The sequence below is a fragment of the Dromiciops gliroides genome, chromosome 1, assembly GCF_019393635.1.
Source record: "Dromiciops gliroides isolate mDroGli1 chromosome 1, mDroGli1.pri, whole genome shotgun sequence".
Taxonomy (NCBI): Eukaryota; Metazoa; Chordata; class Mammalia; order Microbiotheria; family Microbiotheriidae; genus Dromiciops; species Dromiciops gliroides.
The window spans coordinates 161,923,304-161,941,013 of NC_057861.1; the positions used below are offsets into that span (position 1 = coordinate 161,923,304).

At 38.8% G+C, this 17,710-nt stretch overlaps 1 protein-coding gene across 1 annotated transcript in view; it reads left to right on the plus strand.

The window, feature by feature from the left end:
* The window catches only part of RIPK1 (receptor interacting serine/threonine kinase 1), a 54,274-nt gene extending 41,112 nt beyond the window's left edge, over nt 1-13,162 (plus strand). The window contains exons 12-17 of the mRNA XM_043962573.1: nt 2,559-2,649; nt 4,842-5,444; nt 7,633-7,710; nt 8,756-8,812; nt 9,125-9,271; nt 10,481-13,162. Of these exons, the coding sequence (XP_043818508.1) occupies nt 2,559-2,649; nt 4,842-5,444; nt 7,633-7,710; nt 8,756-8,812; nt 9,125-9,271; nt 10,481-10,767 (1,263 nt within the window). The 3' untranslated portion in view covers nt 10,768-13,162. The remainder of the gene's footprint in view (nt 1-2,558; nt 2,650-4,841; nt 5,445-7,632; nt 7,711-8,755; nt 8,813-9,124; nt 9,272-10,480) is intronic.
* The last annotated feature ends 4,548 nt before the right edge of the window (nt 13,163-17,710 follow it).

The following is a 17,710-nucleotide window of genomic DNA, read 5'->3' on the forward strand; positions in this document are numbered from 1 at the left end:
AACTCAAGATAAGTATAGAGATGATAAGAGATTGTCTAGCTGCCCTTGATGAATTCGTCACTAGACCAAGGTGAACTAGATCCTTGGGTACTGAAAGAACTGGTAGGTGTAATGCCTGAGCCATTGTTAGTGATCTTTGAAATATGGTAGAGAACAGAAGAGATACTCAGGCCCAAAGAAGGACAAATGTTGTCCCAATTTTCAAAATAGGGAAGAGAGGTTGAGTCTGCAAATTATAAATCAAAGAGCTTGGCTTCAATTCTTGACAAAATTCTAGAACATTTTACTGAAGTTACAATGAGTGAACATCTAGAAAAGGAAGCAGTGATGTTCACAGATAATTATGAGTATGGCTTCATCAAGACTAGAGTCATGGGACAGCTAGGTGGCACAGTGGATAAAGCACCGGCCCTGGATTCAGGAGTTCCTGAGTTCAAATCCAGCCTCAGACACTTGACACTTACTAGCTGTGTGACCCTGGGCAAGTCACTTAGCCCCCATTGCCCCGCAAAACAAACAAACAAAAAGGCGAGAGTCATGCCAGACAAACCTTTATCTTTTTGACAAGATTTCTAAGGTCAGAAGCATGCTATGGATACATTTCTCTAGATGTCAGCAAAGTATTTACAAAATTTCTCATTCTGTCTTTATGGAGAATATGATAGCATAGTTAACTGGATTCAGAACATGCTGAATTGCCAAAAAGTACTGTAAGAAGAGGTTATATGATGTAGTGGAGAGAGGACTGAACTCAGAGTTAGGGTACTTGGGTGAAACTTACTACTTTGACATTTACTAGCCAGGTGAACCTGGGTAAGTCACTTAGCCCTCTCTGTGCCAGTTTTCTCACTGTAAAATGGAGATAATATTTCCTTACTTATCTCACAAAGTTGTTGTCAGGAAAACATTTTGCAAACCCTAAAATGACATGTAAATGTGAGCTGTTGTCATTATTATTATTCAAGGTTCAGTGTCAACTTGGAAATCTTTACTAGAATATTCAAGGGATGGGTCCTTGGCCCCCATACTATTTAACATTTTTATCAGTGACTTTGAGGAAGGCATAGATGACACACTTACAATGTCTGTAGATAACACCGAAATGGAAGGCATAGCTAACACACTGAATAACCAAATCAAGATGAAAAAGCATCTTGACAGTTTAAAACAATAAACTAAATTGATTATGGTGAAATTTAATAGTGATGAATGTAAAGTCTTACCCTGAGATTTTTTTAAAAAATCAATTTTATAAGTAGTAGTTAGGCATCATGTGACTAAAAAAGATTAGGGGCATGGGTGTGGGTAATGGACTGTGTGCTTAATATAAATCAGTATTGGGGCAGCTAGGTGGCGCAGTGGATAGAGCACCGACCCTGGAGTCAGGAGGACCTGAGTTCAAATCTGACCTCAGACACTTGACACTTACTAGCTGTGTGACCTTGGGTAAGTCACTTAATCCCAATTGCCTCACCAAAACAAAAAAAATTAATCTGTATCATAAATCAGTATTGCAATGGTAGTAGCAGGGGAAAAAAACCAACAAATCAGGTCTTAGGCTATGTGAAAAAATAAATAGTCCAGAATGAGGCAGGAAATAGCCCTGCTGTATTCTGTCCTGGTCTAACCACACCCTGGAGTATTGTGCTCATTTCTGGGTGCCACATTTTAAGAAAGAGACTGATAAGTGGAAGGATATCCAGAGGATGGTCAAGGTCTTAGAGATCATATTATGTGAGAAATAAATGGTCAAAAGAAATGAGGATGGGGGCAGCTAGGTGGCACAGTGGATAAAGCACCGGCCCTGGAGTCAGGAGTACCTGCGTTCAAATCCGGCCTCAGACACTTAACACTTACTAGCTGTGTGACCCTGGGCAAGTCACTTAACCCCAATTGCCTCACTAAAAAAAAAAAAAAGAAATGAGGATGCTTAGCCTAGGGAAGGGAAGACTTAGGAGTGACACGTTAGATATCTTTAAGATTTCTTAATTTGGAGTCCAAAGAGCTGACTCTGCCACTTACAACCTGTGTGAGACTTTGTGTCAAACCCTAACATCTCTGGGTCTCAATTTCCTCATTTGTAAAATTAGGGAGTTGGACGAGATGACCTTTCGTGTACTTTCTATCTCTAAATCTATCATTTTATGATCCTCTGTATTTGAAGAGCTGTTGCAGTGAAGAGATGATTAGATTTGTTCTGCTTGGTCACAAACAGTTGAGCCAAGAGCAATAGGTGGAAGTTTCTGAAAGGCAAATTTAGTCATAATGTAAAGAAAAGCCTCCTGATAATTAGTAATGTCCAGGGGTATAACAGGCTGCCTTAGGAGGTCATGGCCTGTCTGTCACTAGAAGCCTTTAAGCAAAGGCTGCATAATAAATTTGTTGGAGATGTTGTAAAAGGCATTCTTACTCAGAAATGGGTTGGACTAGATGGTGGCAAAGGTCTCTCCCATCTCAGACTTTGAATGTGATTATTCATATGATTTTGTGTTTTCCATAACTGTATTGTGTTTGCTGCTTGCAAAAGCTTTGCTTCTTGTTTTTGACTTTTTCTATAGGAAGCATATCCTGCTCCAAATGAAGTAGTGAAAAGGATGCAGTCTCTCCAGATTGATTCAACCCCCGTGCCCCCAAGCAGAACAAATTCAGGTAACTTCCAGGATACCTGCAAGTGACTTCACTTGTACTTTCATTTATTTAATATACTTCTACTGTGGGTTTACCCTTTTTAAAATACCTCCAGACACAAAGCTGGATACAAAGAAATGTAATAGGGGACAGCTAGATGGCGCAGTGGTAAAGCACCAGCCCTAGATTCAGGAGTACCTGAGTTCAAATCCGGCTTCAGACACTTGACACTAGCTGTGTGACCCTGGGCAAGTCACTTAACCCTCATTGCCCTGCCAAAAAAAAAACCCCACAAACAAACAAAAAACCAAAGAAATGTAATAGTTCTCTTGCCCTCAAAAACTTTGTAATCTTCTTGGGGATTCTAAATATATACACAAAACTTTAAGTAAAAACATGATTTATCAGATGCAGAATGTGATTGAATGCCAAATATATGGCACAGACAATAAGTATTTAAACTTCCTATCTCCTTCCTATCATCCCTGCTGCTTCTCAGGACTGTGGTATTAGGTAGTGGAACTGGCTGGTCATCTTCCTACTTGTCAGAGGCCCCCCGACTTCTGACAATCAGGGTAATGGAACCAGCGGAATAAACACTCTCATAGTGGGGGACTGACTGCAAGAGAGTGTCCCCATAGCATAGTCTCCACAGATCTTGGCCACATGTTTCATCACAGCCCTTTTTCCAACATGCTTGACTGCTAGGTGACAGGAAACATGGACTCCCTACTCCTCAGGAATGCAGACAGGATAATTCCCCTGACCCTGTTCCCAAAGGGAAGGCACAGAAATGACCATTGGGAATGATATGCTTCTCTCTTCCTATTCTTATACCTGAACTCTGCAATTCACAAAAATTGTTGCCACTTCACCAAGAATATGGTAGCAGTTCTACCCTTGTCTACTTTCCTAAAAATGTTGATCATAAGAACCTCAGCCAAAAGAGCTATGTCAAAGCTGCTGGCCTTATAGAATCCTCCCAAATCCATCTTATGGGGCTGCATGTCCCCCACCTGCTCTCTCAACCACTATGCCATGCCATACTTCTTTCTTGCTGTGCTTCCTGTGGAAGGTGGACAGGCCCTGGTTGATCCTTACTTTGCCTGCACAAAATACTGAGATTGTGGATATTTTCATGTTTATTTTCTTATTTTTATTTATTTTTTTTGCAGGGCAATAAGAGTTAAGTGACTTGCCCAGGGTCACACAACTAGTAAACGTCAAGTATCTGAGGCTGGATTTGAACTCAGGTCCTCCTGAATCCAGGGCCAGTGCTTTATCCACTGCACCATATTTTCTTATTTTTAAACCACTCTATAACTAAATGCTAACACAATTGAAAAGATACATATTATATGCAGAATGTGGGCTATTTCTGGTCATAGAAATGCTTGTGAAGTGGTTGTGAAGGAGGATAAGTGATCTAGGTACGACATTATAATATTTTTTTATTATTTTTTATCTTTATTTTTTTGCACAGGGCAATGAAGGTTAAGTGACTTACCCAAGGTCACACAGCTAGTAAGTGTCAAGTGTCTGAGGCTGGGTTTGAACTCAGGTCCTCCTGAATCCAGGGCTGGTGCTTTATCTACTGCGCCACCTAGCGGCCCCCTATAATATTTATTTAGAACAACAGATAAAAAGATGCTTTTTCATTATAAATTACCTGATGGTGATAAAAAGGGACTTTTAATATAAATAATTGAATTTTATCATAAGAAGTTCTAGCTTTACCATGACAATTTGAAGTTTAGCACAACTTTTTCCTCTCTCTCCTTTCAACATTTCCTTTTTCAATAATTGAGGTAAGCTTCCTCCTTTCTTTTGTCACAATTGGCCAAAGTAATTCCTAGACATTCCTCCTTTAACTAGGGTGCCTTTATTTCTGGATCTCTCTTTATATTGTACCATTCTTCCTACATATGAATTATCATTTATTATCTCTCTAACCACCCAAGGGAAAGAAGAGGCTTACAGATTTCTTTTAATTGTTTTCAAATTTTTCCATGGTGCTCTGGTAAGGTTCACTGACATAATGATGGTGAGATTTGTCTGAGATAATGTCTACAAAGCAATTTGCAAACAAACTTTAAAGTTTTATGTAAATATCAGTTATTATACATACCAGCGTTAAGATATGCCATACTTTTTTTTCATGTGTTGAGAGATGCTTTCATTTAATACTTTTACTTCTTCTTTCCATGCTACAGAACAACCCAATTCACTCCATAGCTCCCAGGAACTCAGGACTGGTTATATTGATGAGTCCATGTTTGCTCCCTACCCTGAAAACCAGCCGGTGGAGAATGAGGCCTTTCCTGAGGACCAGAGCCTACAAAGCAAGTTACAGGAAGAAGCAAACTACCATCTCTTTGGCAGCCGAATGGATAAGCTGACAAACAGTCAGGCTAAATCTATTGCAGCTAAAAGAGAAGAAGAAAAGAGACAAAGAGAAGAAGAAAGGAGACAAAGAGAAGAAGAAAGGAGACGAAGAGTCTCCCATGACCCTTTCACAGTAGGACCTGCTCAACCTCAGAAGCCTGGGTTTTATCAGAATACTTTCATTCCTGGGAGGGGCTCCTGTTCTCCTAATGCAAACAGTCACAGAAATCTAATACAGCAACCAGCAGAACCATCTACCCCACTACCAGGACCACTGTTGAATAACCAAATTTTTGGATCAAGTTCAATAGAGCCAAGAACAAACAATATCTATGGACTAACCCTAAGCAATGTACCTAGCCCCTTTAAAATACCTGTGCCTGAGTCTACCACAGGAGCAAACATGCCGACTCTCCCATTCAATACGCTAGGTAATCAATCCAGCTTTTTGACTCTGATTTTTTTATCTGCTTCTTTCCTATATCTAGTAGCTTCCTGAAAGGAAAGTTGAAACTAACTCTATTGTAGTTTGTACATATGGGTGAGCAGTTGTCATTTTAACATTTGGCAAATGGCAAGTTCATGGAACCATGAACAGGCTACTTAGGGTGAGGAAAGTTGGATTTTGGTCCAAGAAACATTTGTTAAGTAGGTGTTCTTAACCTCTGGTCCATTAATTTGTTTAGTTTTTACTGTTTTGGTTTTTTTGTTTTTTGTTTTTTTGCAGGCAATGGGGGTTAAGTGACTTGCCCAGGGTCACACAGCTAGTAAGTGTCAAGTGTCTGAGGCCAGATTTGAACTCAGGTACTCCTGAATTCAGGGCCGGTGCTTTAACCACTGCGCCATCTAGCTGCCCCAATTTGTTTAGTTTTTAAAATATATTTTGATAACTGTATTTCAGTACAGGACAGTTAGATGGCACAGTGGATAGAGTGACAAACCTGAAATCAGGAGTTCAAATCTGGCCTCAGACACATAATAGCTGTGTGACCCTAGGCAAGTCACTTCACCCTGTTTTCCTTCATTCCTCATCTGTAAAATGAGCTGAAGAAGGAAATGGCAAACCACTTCACTATGTTTGTCAAGAAAACTTCAGATGGGGTCACGAAGAGTCAGGACAAAAAATGACTGAACAATAACAAGAACAATTTCAATATAATTGGTTTCCTTTGTAATTCTATGTATTTTTTTTTTTTGCGGGGCAGTAGGGGTTAAGTGACTTGCCCAAGGTCACACAGCTAGTAAGTATCAAGTATCTGAGGCCGGATTTGAACTCAGGAACTCCTGAATCCAGGGCCGGTGCTTTATCCACTGCGCCACCTAGCCGCCCCAATTCTATGTATTTTATTTTATGCGTTTAATAGAATTATTCTGTTAAAAGGTCCATAGGCTCCACTGGACTGTCAGAGGGGTCCATAATCACATACAAAAAAAGGTTAAGAATCTCTTCTTTAGAAAATTTAACATTTTGTTACTTCATAGTTTGTAGACAAAGATGAGTAACAATTTCCAATGGTTCTAAGCACATTTTTTTAAGTGGAGAGAATTTACAAATGGCAATTATCAAAAAGGATACACTAAAGCACTGGGTCATATTCCTACAATAAAAGACTAGCAATTATTACCTCCTCCACCAGCTCCCACATGTAATCTCTCTTTCAAAATAGCTTGTAGAACTTTTACTAGGATAAAAACAACTATTAAATTTAAGGGTTTTTTTTTTTTAAAAAAAGATCTCTTTTATTTGGTAACTTCAATTCGACAATGGAAAAATGCTTTAAAAAAAAAAAAGAAAAGCACATCTTTGTATGTGGTGCACTTTGTACTTCCATGTTGCAAGAACCAAGAATCACTGTCCTAGAGATAATACAATCCACAATATTATAAATAAGTGTGATATATTTCAAAAGATTATTCTTCCAAAACCAGTTCTTTGAGTCATATATAAACACAGGAAAGCCTAAATGTGTCCATTTTCCCTCATTTGATCTTCCCTTGGAGTACTTCATGTTCTAGTTGGGTTCATTAGCATAAGAGGTATGAGCATTTTTCCTATTGATACTCTATGAGACTTTAACAAAATTTAAAAGTAATTCAGGGGCAGCTAGGTGGTGCAGTGGATGGAACACTGGCCCTGGATACAGGAGGACCTGAGTTCAAAGCTGGCCTCGGACACTTGACACTTACTAGCTGTGTGACCCTAGGCAAGTCACCTAACCCTCATTGCCCCACAAAAAAAAAATAAATAATAATTCAGGTTGTTGAAAATTGTCCCCCGTATAGAGGATAGCTGCAGATACTTCCTAAATATTGTTTTTATTTTTTCTCCAGACTAGACTTTTCTTTGGCCTGTAAGAGGCTTTGGCTTATAAATGCTTGATCCCATATTCTTATGGGACTGTATAGTTAGCTCTGGAAGGAACCTTGGCAGCCATCTAATTCTTGCTAGCTAGCTTTATATTTTTCTCTTTTTCTATAGTTTGAAGTATGCATTAGTGTTATTTTTAAAATATAACTATAACAAATAGGAAAGGATTTTCTATGCTTTTCTGTTTTATTTTTGTTTATTGAGGGTAAGGTAGCAAGACTTAGATTTTCTCTTTTTTTGTCATTATACAGGTCACATTACAGACATGTCAAGTATGATGAAGAATTTCTCCTTTGCTCCTCAGTTTCCTGTACATCCAGCAAGCCTAGGTAACAGTTATGGAGTTGACAACAGATCCTGACTGTCTTAAGGGGAAGTGATTTAATTCTAATTTAATATTCATTTGTCATCAAGTATTTGCCAGTTTTTCCTTAGAAATTTTGATGGCTTCCATTAAGTGGCACCCAATTGTACCTCTCTTATATTCTGCTTCCTGTAATCTTTGAAAGAACAATATGGGGGCAGCTAGGTGGCCCAGTGGATAAAGCACCCGCCCTGGATTCAGGAGGTCCTGAGTTCAAATCTGGCCTCAGAGACTTGACACTTACTAGCTGTGTGACTCTGGGCAAGTCACTTAACCCTCGTTGCCCTGCAAGATAGAGAGAGATGGATGGATGATAGATTGATAGATATGTAGATAGATAGACAAAGCAAATAAATAGAGCACTATTAACATTCATTTGTCCATCTCAGAACCATTGCAGATTTTCTCAGAGCCACAATTAAGTATTTTTTATTTTTAAATGGTAGCAATAAGGGGGTTTAAAAGAAAGCCATATAGAAAAGACATTGACGATTGCAAATAACTCTATAAGATAAAAAGTTTCAATCAAAGATCTATCACAATTGGCTCCAAGTTCTAATTTGTTCATGTGCTAAATGCATATGTTGAGTACTTTTTCCTGTAAGACATTGCCTTAGATTTCATTTGCTATACAATTTTCTGAATCCTACCAAGTTGCATCAATTTTGAACTTGGCCTATTGGAAACAATTTTCCATCCTGCTTCAGAACTCAAACATCTCTTTTTCTTTGTCTTTAATACTATGCCATCCTTAAAAGTGACTTATGATATAACAATTTGAAAATCAGATATTTTGCTTTCTAAGAGGACTTTAGAAATTTAAGAAGATGGCCTCCTTCATATTTTTTAAAATTTGTAAATAACAGGAGTGGAAGACTTCTTATGTTTCACCTTTTTCAAAATGCCTAGTCACTATCACATAACTTTTCATAGTTTATGTTCTAAAAAGACAGTACAACATAATATACTTTGAATAATAATCCTATTGTGTTGACTGTCATTATTTTCAGTTGGGACACCAAGGATAAATGTTGATAATTCACTAGATGCTCACTCAAATTCACAGGGTAAGCATACCAAAAATATCTAAAGCTAAGTTTTCAGTGACCTTTTCAAACTTTTGCCTTCCCATCTCTACTTCACCTGTTTTTAAAATGATATGTTTAGTAAGGTGATGATGTAAACCTAGGCTGAGAAACTTGGCTCCATAATACTAACCTATAGGTATTTGTATTTTGAGAGAGTTATACAGAATGAGAAATTAACTTGATTAGACTTAACCCTAAACGTGCTGTGCTTTTCCAATTTCTTTGAAATTATACTCATTCGACTATGTTTATTTTCCCCTCCCTCTTCTCCCTATTTTGGTATCTCTTTAGAAGACTCAATAAAATGCAAGTTTGTCAACAGTACTGGCATTCAGGTTGGAAGAAACAATTACATGATGGTTGACAACAACAGTCTGCCTTCTGAAAACACATTTACAAACATTCAAGAGCCAGAATCCAAGTATCTACATATATTTGGTAATATCTCTTTGAAGAAACCTTTTCTCAATTCGTTATGATTTTCTCTTTCAAGAGGGATAGAATTCTTATAATCACCTTATTTTCCTGTCTCCTTTCTTCTCCCTACACAACAGCTTACTGAGTTATTAACCCCAAAATTTCCAAAAACTTGACCTTCACCAAGTAGTGCCCAAACCGTAAGATAATCCCCAAACTAACCTGATTTTCTAGGTTGTTTTTTTTAATTCAAGTTGGCTTGCAGAGGACACCTTCAGACATCTGTTCAGATTCAGACCAGCTTCTAGGAGTACAGAAATAGGGTGCTGGTTGATTTATAGCATTCAATGCTTTGACATTCAAAATGCTATTTCTTGGCTCATCATGGATTAGATGAATTTGACAAAATGCAATAAAACAGGGTATACCTGCATAGGAAATATGATTTTTAACTTCCCTAGGGCACACAGATGCTTTTTCCTAACTTTGCTTGATTACATTATGCATCTTTTGAATACGAGAGTAGCCAAGATAGGAATAAAGAGGGAAAGAATACAGATGACAATAATGATCAAGGGTTCTCTGATTCAGTTAGGTAAAAAAAAGAAAAAATCAGGAAGTCAAGTCAGCTAGAATTTATGAAGCACCTACTCTGTGCTAAGCGTTGTGCTAAGCACTGGGGAGACAAAGAAAGGCAAAAAACAGTCCCTCCTCTCAAGGAACCCCCAGTCTAATGGAGAAGTCAAGATACAAAGAGGGGCAGCTAGGTGGCGCAGTGGATAGAGCACCGGCTGTGGAGTCAGGAGGACCTGAGTTCAAATCCGGCCTCAGACATTTAACACTTACTAGCTGTGTGACCCTGGGCAAGTCACTTAACCCCAATTGCCTCACCAAAAAGAAAAAAAAAAAAGATACAAACAAGATATGTACAGCATAACTCAGAGATGAGTAAAAGCATTTTTCTTTCCCTTCCAGGAAAGGGTACATTTCAAGAATCTTTCTGGGTTCAAAGAAGGAGAATTTGGAAATAAAATGCATTTCTTTTCTCCCAACATAAAACTCTATACCCTTAGTATGCTTAGCATCATAGTAAATGTAAGGTGTAAGGGACTTCAGAAATCAACTAGTTCAGCCCCCTTCCTGGACCTGAGAATGATTATCAGTTTAAGGAGGCATGGGAATTTGTTTTTTGGAATATTATATATAGATGCTTCTCTTTTCCTTTGGTAGGAGATACTACTAGCCTACTTGATAAACATCTGGACCCAGTGAGAGATAATCTTGGAAGGATTTGGAAAAATCTTGCCCGGAGGTTGGGCTTCACTGAATCCCAGATTGATGAAATCGACCATGACTATGATCGAGATGGACTTAGAGAAAAGGTTTACCAGATGTTCCAGAAGTGGCTGATGAGGGAAGGCAACAAAGGTGCCACTGTTGGAAAGCTAGCCAGAGCCCTCTATGAGTGCCAGAGAATAGACCTTCTCAATATTTTGATATCTGTGAGCCAGGACTAGCCTGATGGGGGTAAATTGAAAGAAATGGATGTAAATACCCTTTTTTAATTGTGCATTTCATTGTAAAGTATGCTGTCTTGAATGACATCTTTCTGAGATCAGAGTTAGTCAGAGTGACCCCATCTTTCCACTTTGCCTAATCTTTAGGGTGAGTGCCAGCCAGCCTGCAGGAAAGGACAGCCTGCATGTGTAATAATCCCAACTCCTTAGTACTAATTTGATCTCTCTATGATGCTTTAATAGGACAGGAGCTGAGATGGCACTAGCACCATCTCATTTGAAATGTGTACCACTATTTTCTTTCCTATATATGGAAGTTTTTTACTCCTGTCTTTAAATGCACTGGGCACTTTGAAATCAGGGCCTGGACCCACCCAATATTGCTGCCTTGGTGTGCTACAATAAACTCCTTTTGTCTTATTTCCCGAGTTTGCTTTATCAGTCATGGCATGGCCTGAAGGAAAATTTCTTTTAACATTTGTCTCAAGTCATTTGACATACGTAGAATTGAAAAAAGGAGAGTCTGTCTTCTAGAAAGAACATGCATAAATTCCTTAGAACCAACCAATAAGAAAAAGGCTACAGTTTAAAAAAAAGTGAAGTTATGAATAATAAAAGTTTATTTAGGGGAGGAAAGAGGATTAGGAGAGGAAGAAATGACTTTACAACTTCACAAAACGTGTATGTTCAAATATGTCATTTACCTAAAAGCTTGATGTTTTGCTCAAGTAAATATAATCGCAAAGCTCACTGAAGACGTCTGGAGAATATAAATCAAACCTCTGGTTTTGTGCTCTCCTCATCTCCATATTTTGTCACAGAGAGAGTGTAGTTTAAAGGGGAAAAAAAGGTGAAGTCTGAGGAAATTTTCTACTATACAGCTTGACCTGATTCAACTATTCTACAAGGGGAGACAAGGTAACAGACTAGAAGTTTCAAAGCTTCATTTTGTTATTACCCAGTTTGATTGGGAACAGAGTGGAATTGCAAGGAATCTAGGTTTGTGGATTTCATTAGTGTATGGATTTATTACTATTAATGCAGATCAGCAACTGACCTGTAGTCATTTATTGTCTGAAAGAGTTGCCTGGGGCATTGAGAGGGAAAATGAATTGTGCCGTTACTCTACCCAAATATGTCTGAGGCAGGACTTGAATCCAGCAGTCTGATTAAGATTGTCCTCTAACCACTACACCACACTTGTTGTCATATGTTTGTTAACTATTGAAATGAGATTAAAGAATTCAACTTTTCATGCTGTTATTGTGCCAAAATTAGTCATAATGATTTAAAAATATTTTCTATTGTTTTACATATTTTAATACTTTTAATTTTTTTTCCTTTTTGATTAAAAAAGTTTTTTCCCTATAAATTTCTTCTTGCCATTTAGCAGCTATCATAAACTTATAAAACTTTCGAAAAAGTTTAGAAACTTTAGAAAAAGAAGGAACTTGTCCACTTGTTTCATTTTGCAGATAGGGAAATTAAGATCCACTTTCTCAAGATTTCAGGATTTGTAAAGTAGGAGAATTGGGAGTTTAGCCTAGGTCTCCTGGTACCTAAGCTAGTACTCTTTCTACTATACCGTGCTACCTGCTGACATTCGCCTTCTGCTTTTAAGACTTCACTTTGAAATCTCAGGTTAAAATGAAGAAACCTGAAGATTCATCCAACTACCTACAAGAAGGTGTAGCATCATTTCTGAGAATGATCACAAAGAAGTGAGCAAGAAAATTTAAATGAGTGAGTGAGTTCAAGTGTTGAAAAAGTTACCCAATACAAATACACAAAATCATAGATATCTAGATCTATAAGTAACTATAAGGAATGTAAAGAGGCCACCTAGTCAAACTCCCCCATTTTACAGATGAGGAATCAGGGTGACAGGAGAAGCATGTATAAGAGATGGAATTTTAATCCAGGCATTCTGACTCCAGAGCCTGTGTTCTTTTCACTCTACCCTATAAGGACTTAAGTTTTTCACTGAATGCTCTCCTTAAGGCTCCTGATTATGAACAAAATCTTCAGAAATGGGAATACAATTTAATAGAATTTTAAACTTTAAACCTTAAAATATCATTCTTTAAAACTAGTGAAGTCTGTGTTTGCATAAATGAGACTGTTATGTGGTATTCATTCTGTTGCACACTTTGAGGGCTCTTGTTATTTCATAGGACCACCAGGGACAGCGGGGATAGAATGAATGACCCTTTAGTGAGTGTCAGAAATCCACATACTCTCCCACCCTTTTGATTCATACTAGATAGCTAGGTGGGCAGGAATTAAGTGCCAGCCTAACAACAAGATATCTAACTAGTCCCCAATTGTTTTTCAGTAGTGTCTGACTCTTCATGACCCCATTTGGGGTTTTCTTGGCAGAGATACTGGAGTGGTTTGCCATTTCCTTTTCCAGTTCATCTGGGGGGGGGGGAGGCAATGAGGGTTAAGTGTGGCCCAGGGTCACACAGCTAGTAAGTGTCAAGTGTCTGAGACCAGATTTGAACTCAGGTACTCCTGAATCGAGGGCCAGTGCTTTATCCACTTCACCACCTAGCTTCCCCCTCCAGCTCATTTTATATATATATTTTTAGTGAGGCAATTGGGGTTAAGTGACTTGCCCAGGGTCACACAGCTAGTAAGTGCTAAGTGTCTGAGGCCGGATTTGAACTCAGGTACTCCTAACTCCAGGGCCGGTGCTCTATCCACTGCGCCACCTAGCTGCCCCCCAGCTCATTTTTTATAGATGGGGAAATTGAGGCAAATTGGGTTAAGTGAGTTGCCCAGGATCACATGGCTAGTAAGTGTCTGAGGCCAGATCTGAACTCAGACTAGTCCTCCTGACTCCAAGCCTGACACTCTATCTACCACACCACCTAACCGCCCAGTCCCCAGTACCTCCATGCTTTAGATACTATTTAGATAGCAATTTTTCCTCTAGCACTGGATACCCAAACTATTGTAGGAACTAAGTTCACTCCTAGATATTTTTAATTTTAGACAGGAATAGAAACCACAGTGGCATGGTACTTCCTTGGCAGCTGCAGCAATTGAAAACTTTACTTGATCAAACTGAAGACCTTAAAACCCTTATCACTTTAACAGGATCTACCACTAGATCTAGAAATCTTACCTGGTAGAGCTCCATACTGGTTACTATCACCTAGCTCTACCACGATCTGCTCTGCCCCAACCAAGATTTGCCAGTATGCTCTGGAATAAGGTAGGCAATAGCAACTGACCTCCAATCTACTCAGCAACTTTCCTGACAACAATGCTTCTTCATTCTCCCTCAACCCCATCCCCCATGGCCATTAATCTCAAGATTTCAGGGAAATGAAAAAGTAGTTCATTTTCACTAAAGATTAAGCATCCCTGACCTAAAAAAAAAAAAAGATGTTATTTAAAGTTCCTTTTTTTTTTTTTTTAGCACAAGAGCAAGTCAGAATTAGTGTCAATGATTAAAATATCAGGAAGGCAACATCAGTGGCCCACAGGGCTACGTGTTTCCTTTGGTACAGCTTCCTGGCAAAGGCAGCTGTAAGAACTGCTTATGATTTTTTTTTCTCTTTTTTTTTTAGTGAGGCAATGGGGGTTAAGTGACTTGCCCAGGGTCACACAGCTAGTAAGTGTTAAGTGTCTGAGGCCAAATTTGAACTCAGGTCCTCTTGACTCCAGGGCTGGTGCTCTATCCACTGTGCCACCTAGCTGCCCCACTGCTTATGATTTTACACAAAGGCCCCTGGGACAGAATTTTGACCAAATTACAAGCACATTCCAATATGCATCTATGCTTCATCCCCTCAAAAAGAGAAGACAAAATGTAAAATGAATTAAGTTAACTACATATTTTTTTCTTTCATGCTTTGATACTGTTACATCCCCAGAAGAGTTAAATAAATGTTCATAAAAGGGAAACACTAATAATAAAACAATAAGTCATAATTATTAGCACTTTAAGGTTGCAAAGCACTTGATATATATTGTATCATGATGTAGTTAATAGTGTGAATTAACTGATACTAGTATTAATGTCCCCACAATACAGATGTATTGTTTTTGAAGGTTTATTTATAAAAAGGTAAAAAACAAGAATGAGCTTGGTGCCTTGGGGGCACTCTTCCTCTGTATAAGACTAGAGTGGGTTAAAGAAGAGGACAATAATCAGATTAGTAAATACAGAGTACAGGAAGGTCAACATATAAACATGTATCGGGCACTTACTATGTGCTAGGACATAAATGAAACAGTACCTGTTGTCAAGTTGCTTACTAATCACGTGTGAATTATTTGGGACAAGCAATAATTTTCCAATGGTTCCATTTTGTGCTAGCAATGGTTATACCTATTTGCTTCTGCTCAGACCAGGCTAATTCAGAAAGGCTGCCCATAACTAGATGAAACTAAATTGAGCTGGTTTACCCACATTTAGCTGGTCCTTTGTCATCCTAAAGCTAGATTTTGTGCCATAAACAAATTGTTCTATTTTGCTATTTTTAAATGTAATTTTAAAGAATGGGTATCAATTAAAGGAAACATGGAAAAGTTATAGTTCTTAAAAAGTATACTTCGATACTATGACATGTTGCAGCAGCTGCTAGTATGGGGAACTACAGCATTTCCATGTTTTCAAACCCATAATGAAACAGGATTAGTTGTACTAAAGTACAAAGTAAAGTGTGGTCAAAAATGAAAAACAATAATAGGAACTGACAAACTCTTGTTACAAAACAGTCTAGTTAGCCATCAGAAAACAATTAAAGACTTCCAGAAGGACCTGGTAGTTGGAAGGGTTGTTATTATTTCCTCCACAGTGAAGCTGGAAGACTAGCTATAAGAACAATAAAAAGAATTACAATCATGGCTGGGTGGCTTGGGGTGGGGGGGAGGGGAAGGTATGCTTGTCATGACCAAGACAAAACAAAGACAAAAGTACTGGAGACTGCAATAGGGTTTTTTGTTTGTTTGTTTTTCCCCCGGGGCAATGAGGGTTAAGTGACTTGCTCAGGGTGACACAGCTAGTAAGTGTCCAGTGTCTGAGGCTGTATTTGAACTCAGGTCCTCCTGAATCCAGGGCCAGTCTTTTATCCACTAGGAAACCTAGGTGATCCTCTCCTCCCCCCACCCCCACTCCTCCCCCCACCCACCCACCCCCCCCCCCCCCGGGGAAATTTTTACTGAAGAAAATCATTGAAGGTTACATGAAAACCATTGTCGGGAAAAAGTCCTCATGAACCTATAAGATACAGGAATCTTTATCACATTATAAAACATCACCCCCCAAAAAAATGTTTGGGGGATTTTTTTACTTCTAGTGGACCTGGAAAACTTGTCTCTTTAAAAAATGATGGAATGATAAATACATTAATATGCTGAGTAGAATTGTTCCAAGATTATAAAAGTTCCCAAATAGAGCTTAAATATTGTAATAAGGCCTTCCACCATCCTATATGTCATGAAAGATTATGATATTTATTTAAGAGATGGGGATAAATATTTTTCAAAGGCTTGGGAATTCAGCTGAATGAAATCCCACTGAAAACCACTTGTGCTAAATGTAGGTATCTGGATTTTTTAAATTATTCCTAGTCAGGAGGTAAGGACTTCTGTTTGAATTGTTCAGTTAAGAGGATAGCAAGAGGGAGAGATAATTTTTTAAAACTAAGGCACCATAAAAATGTAAAATAGTACAATTAAATCAAATGAGATAATGCACAGAAAGCGTTTTTTTAGTCTAATGGAATGAATAAATACAAAAAAGAGGCATAAATCTATTAGTAAAACTTGGAAGGAATGAAAATTTGTTATGACATCTGTAAAAAAAATAATTATTAACTAGCTAATCTAATCTGGAAAAATTCATAATTTTGGACTTATAAAAGTTATGATTATATGAAAAATTATAAGTTTAGAGAAATTCTAATTGGGCCGTAAGTCCTGCTGCAGTCACCATTCAAATGTGTAAAAATATTTTAGCTAGCTTGCCTAATTTGGGGGTACTAATTTGATTGGGGTACTTAATCTGGGACTGTTGACTATTTGGCTATCTGACTGCTATTACCTTAATATGGGCCATTTATAAAGATCTACCACACTGCTCCACTCCCAAAATTGATAAGCAAAGGATTAAGGAGACTCTTAACTAAACAATCAAAGCAGAGTTTATTTATGAGATACTATTTAAAATTAAGAATACAAGGAAATAAAATGTACAACCTGACTGCATTGCGAGTGCTCCACTGCATCTCTTTCCCACCTGCTGGGCCTGGAACTTCTTTAATACAATAAGGCCCTTAGCTGCCTCTTGCCTTAGGCCGCTCAGGTCCTTTATTCTAACTCTGAGCCCCTTTCACTTTGTAAATCCCCCTGCTTCTAACTTTCCTCTCCTTACTGCCACCGCTGAACCCCTGTGTTTCTCTCTCACTGACCTTCTGTCTGTCTGTTCTGTCAGTCTGCCCTTCTGCCTCTCTTTTCTCTGCTCCTAGTCCTTTAGCCTTCTCCTGCATCCTTGTAGCCCCATCTCTAGTCTGCCGCTTCTCCAACCCTTCTAATCTCATCAGCAGCCTCCCTCTGTCTAACTCCCAGGTATATATATACCTTTTCTTCTCTCCACTCAAATCTTGGGGCTTCCTGCACCCCCACAGACCAAGCTAATCCACCAGCCAGAGCTGGGGCTGGGGCTGGGGGTGCCTCTTGAGCATCACATGCCTCAGCACAGGCTACCCCAGAGCTCAGCCTGGATGGGCCGGGATCTCTCAGATAGCTCCGCTCAGGGTGGAGGGAGCTGGGGGCTTTTCCCCCCCAGCTGTCTGACCTGGGGTCTCATACAGCCCACAGGGCTTTTTGGCTTGGCTGAAACTGAGGGGGAGGGGCACCAGAACCTCCCACACAGAAGAGACCCTGAGGGCCTAAGGCTTTCTAATCTCAGCCTAAAGGTAGGGTCACC